At 41.2% G+C, this 4,755-nt stretch overlaps 2 protein-coding genes across 2 annotated transcripts; both read left to right on the forward strand.

Moving 5' to 3' along the window:
- Positions 1-2: 2 nt before the first annotated feature.
- Positions 3-365, forward strand: TM35_000461740 (surface protease GP63; the record flags this gene model as incomplete). Its single annotated transcript, XM_029030353.1, has 1 exon — positions 3-365. A coding segment is annotated over one exon (363 nt), but the record flags the coding sequence as incomplete, so codon positions are not given.
- An 855-nt stretch (positions 366-1,220) lies between these two features.
- Positions 1,221-3,860, forward strand: TM35_000461750 (surface protease GP63; the record flags this gene model as incomplete). The annotated part of the gene is made up of 1 exon (XM_029030354.1): positions 1,221-3,860. The coding sequence occupies one exon, from the start codon at positions 1,221-1,223 to the stop codon at positions 3,858-3,860; it is 2,640 nt and encodes an 879-aa protein (XP_028878422.1).
- Between the last annotated feature and the right edge of the window lie 895 nt (positions 3,861-4,755).

Below are 4,755 nucleotides of genomic sequence, written 5' to 3' on the forward strand. Positions count from 1 at the left end.
CACTTCTCAATAAGATTCTTCCTGCAGCAATCAATTTACACAGCGATATTCTTCTCGTTAAGCAGTTGGAAACTCCCTTCAAGGTGCCGGATTTTGGCAAAACTCTTTGCTCTCACTTCACAGTTCCAACTACTCACATCAGTGAGGGTGTTGAAGACGCATATATGGTGCTGTACGTTGCCGTTGGACCCTCAAAAGGTCTGGATGATAACTACAACACTAGTGGAAATGAATTTCTTTGTTGTGGTGAAAGGAAAAACATTCCTACTGAAAGAGTATTAATAGGAGGTGTACACAAAGCCATGTGCATGGGATTACTGCTATTCTACAGAGGGGAAAAACAACTACAGGAAGTGAATCACTGAGCAGTGATACCGAATTGAGATCTATACTGAATAAACAGAGTTAAAAAGCACTGTGTTGTACATGTTACTTTCTCTTGGAAATGTGAGTAGTGCTCTTATAGATAGTGTTCTGTGTATGTGTTGTGGGTATGGTAATTAGTACAGGAGTGTTTTTGTAGCTGATGGAATATTTCATATAATCCCCTCCTCTATTATATTATGGCTCTTCTGATGTGTTTTTTTTTTTGGTTATGCTCTTCTACTCCTGACATGGATGAGCAAAAGGAAAAAAAAATATTATTAAGTGGAAGCCGTGGAAAAGTCAAATACTTATTACAAGCAACTACCTCATTAATGTGTTTGGAATGACAATAATAAAAATAGTATATCAAGTTGAGTTGGTGGTTTAGTCAAGCATGAGTTACACAGTCTTTTTCTAATGCAAAGGGCAGATCTGAACACATGGTATCATTCACTCTTTTCATTGGTTCTTTTCTATCTTTTTCACTTGTTTAAAGGCAGTACAGCACTCATTATTATGACTGTTTGTTATTCCCTGCATTTCTTACAGTTACCAAAAAACACCAAATCTGCTCACAATGCATTGTTGTTGATACTATTGGTATGTATGTACCACATGAGGGTATATTGATATATTTTCTCACTCTACTTTTGGCATGACTACTATTGTTCTCTTTCTGAGAGTATTACTTTTGATGTATAGATGTGTTTAATTCTCTGCTAGATCTAATGTAATATCTATTCATGCTTACCTTTTATTCTCTCGCTTTTCCTCTTCTTTTTTTTCTTTACTGTTTGTACCTTAGCAAAGCAAAACACAAACTAACACATTCACACCACTCACGCTATTAAGAAATGGAGAAACACTCCATGCGTCACCTGCTGTGGACTGCATTGTTCCTGTTGTACTGGAGCTGCGGGTGTTTGGCTGCTGTTGTGCAGCAGTTACCACAGAAAAGACAAAGTGGTCTACAGGCGTACACCGTCTCTACTGATACTGTTCCTGGTGCTACTCCTGATAAGAATGGTAAGGAATGGGAGCCCATCCGCATTGGCGTGTATACAAAACTTGTGGAGGATATCATAGAGTTCTGTGAAAGAGAGAACGAAGATGAAGACGAAGACGAAGAACTTGGAGTGTTTGACGATATCTGCGATGGTGATCATAAAAAAATGACAGCGCAAAAAAAGGGTATTCTTTTTACGGAGGTCTTGCCCAAAGCCATCAAATTACACACAGATCGCCTTAAAGTGAAACGGGTAGGAAAAAGTCTAAATATCAGAATTGCAGATCTTGATTCGCCTACAAAAAAAAGGTGCAAGGTCATTAAGGGTTCCTTGGAGCAACAGATGCAGTATAGTGTTGATGTCGATTATATGATTTACGTGGGTCTTTCAACAGCACCCCAAAATGTTGAGATTTGCACTCAGGATGAAGAAAACCGACCAACGTCTGCTGTCATCAGCTTTATCCCAGATGAGATAAAAGCAACACGGAAGTATATTCGTTTGACTGCACATGAGATTGCGCATGGTCTTGGATTTGACTATGAAGTTATGGAGACACAGGGAATGATAGAACCCCACAAAAATGGTCTCTCATCCCCAGGAGGTAAATACGGTGGAAAAGAATTCTATATGAAATCGTCTGAAACTCTTGAAATACTGAAGAAGTTTTACGAATGTAAAGATGGTGAAAAGAATAAACTAGAGGGTTTGTATCTGGAAAACGAACAAAATAATGGTTTACCCCCGCACTGGGAGAGGCGTATTGCGAAGGATGAGTTGATGAGTACGTACAGTGATACCTTTGGCACTACTGGCATGTACTACAGTGCACTGACACTTGCAGCATTTCATTCCATGCCCTTCTACAGCGCAAATTTCGAGAAGGCAGAACCGATGAGTTGGGGGAAACAATATATATGTGACTTGTTTAAAGGTAAAAAGGATTTAACACAGACTCACTACCCCGACATGTTTTGCGAGGACGATACGAAGACAATCCTAAAATGCACCTCTGACCGTTTTGCCCTTGGTATTTGTTCAACGAAGACCAACCGTAATAAGCTAACTGGGAGATATCAATATTTTAAGGACGAATTCAGACAGAAGGATGCGAAAGACTTGATGGATGGTGTTCCATTCATCAGACCCTTGGAGGGTACTGCCTGTGAAGATGGTAATCAGAGTTTGATGCCTGGCAGCATTGTGGACAAGATGTCACGGTGTTTGCATGTGAAAGAACCGGTGTTGCAGGTTGTCGGCTCAAGTGGCACCAACTTTACCGTTGGTGGCGTTTGTGCAAAAGTGGAGTGTGATAATGCTAACAAGGTGGTGAGGGTACAGCTCAAAGGTAATGAAAATAACTGGCATGAGTGCAAAAACGATGACAAGACAACTTTTGAAATGAAGGACCCAGCGTTCAATGGTGGAACTATTCTGTGCCCCAAATACGAAGAAGTGTGCACAGGGTGGCCGGAGACCAATTCCCCTGTAATCAAGCTTAACAGTGACAAAGAAGAAAGTGACGGATACTATATTGTTGTGAATGATGGGGAAAAAGAAGGAAAACCAGAACATGGTCAGAAGCCAACCCACGCGCCATCAGTTTCATCAGTTTTTCCTAAAGAAGACGAATCACACGTGGAACTCCATGAACCTGAGATAGTGAAAGAAGTGCCGGAAAGCGAGCTTCCGGATAAACACGAAGGCCATCAACATGTTAACGGTCCGGTTGAATCCCAAAAATCACCACTGGAAAAACTGGATAGTAAAAATGTTCAGAACTCCGTTGTGTCCACTGCGGGTTCAGAGGGTGGAATTAGAACTAGTGGCACAAACACGAACAACACCAGCGTTGTTGGTCCTGGTGGCACCGGCAGTGGAAAGCCCCTCGTACCTGGGCCTGTCCAGACCCCACCACCACCACCAACTCCTGCCGCTCCTGCCCCTTCCCCTTCCCCTGCTACTGCCTCTTCAGAGGCCCCTGCACATGGAATATCTCAACAGATTGCAGATCCACCAGCAGAAAACAACGATCAACAAAATGGAACACTAACACCAACCCAAGCTCAAGACCGCCAGCAAGGACCAAACCAAAGACAAAATGAAGTTCAATCACCAACTGAAACAAATGCACCGACTCAGGAATCAACACCACAATATAAGAATTCTTCTACATCTCCCACTACAGATGAAAGGGATGCTCAGGAAGAAGACCATACATCGAGGAATCGTCGTAATACTGATGCTACTACTTCTCCAAACACATCTAATCCCAACACTGTTGATGCTGCAAATGAACCGTCTTCTCACACAGCAAATAACGGTGCTTTGAATGGGACAAAGTTAACTGAGGACAAAATGAGAGAAACACTAAATCATACGAATGTAATGGGTGCGTTGGGACCTGACAGCAGCATCATGTTCACTTCCTACATGGCCCCTCTTGCGCTTCTTGTGTGTGTTGTTGGTTTTGTGATGGTTCCATGAGAGATCCATTCATATTCAGAAATAATAAACATTTTTGCTTAGCACGGTCCTTTGAAATGAATCCCATAAACCGCAATACATTGACCTTTTTTTTTCTTTTTTTTTCAGCGTTCTTCGCTCCATTGGAAATTTTTCTTTTAATTGCTTGTGATTTTTTTTTTGCTATGATTTTATATTCTTTTTCTGAAAATGAATAATTATCAAATATACATTTTGCAGAATCCCACTGTTCGTTATCATATGCATGATAGGACACACATAATATGGTGAGAGAACGATGACAGTGTCGGATGAAGAATCAACATGAACTTGGGCTCCTTTTTATTGGGCTTTTTTTTGTGCTGATGGGCTTTTTATTATTGGGGATTTTTTTTAATGGGTTTCTTTTTTATTGAATTAAAATGTTCTGAGGAAGAAGGTTTATGTGTTTATGTTTTTCTGTAGTTACTTCAGTGCTGATGATGTTTTTGCTGTATTGTTTATTGTATGTGTTGCTTCTTTTCCCTTTTTTTTATTTTTCTTTATTTTCTCCAAGTCTCTCAAGGATTCTATTTGATAGACACACTGAGAATGACATTATGGCGCACATATCTCTCTGTTTACGTCCTTTAGATGTTATGATTGGATTTGACTGCAGTAGGTGCCGCTGCTCTTGTTAGTGTGTGTGTAGCCCTTGATATTGCATTTATCGTGGTTGGGTTATTGTTGTTTCTGGGAGTATTACTTTTGATGTATACATGTCCTTGGCTGTGCCGGCCAACTCAACGTGGTGCCAAGGTCCAGTACTTCGTATTGTCGGAGGAAGCCAAGAGCCAGCGACGTTTTTCTTCTGGAAGACCCGTTGGCCCTTAGGCTACGGCGTTAGACAGCACCGGGACCAGCCGCGTCGTGCTGG

Source organism: Trypanosoma theileri (genome assembly GCF_002087225.1).
Source record: "Trypanosoma theileri isolate Edinburgh chromosome Unknown TM35_Tth_46_V1, whole genome shotgun sequence".
NCBI classification, from domain to species: domain Eukaryota; phylum Euglenozoa; class Kinetoplastea; order Trypanosomatida; family Trypanosomatidae; genus Trypanosoma; species Trypanosoma theileri.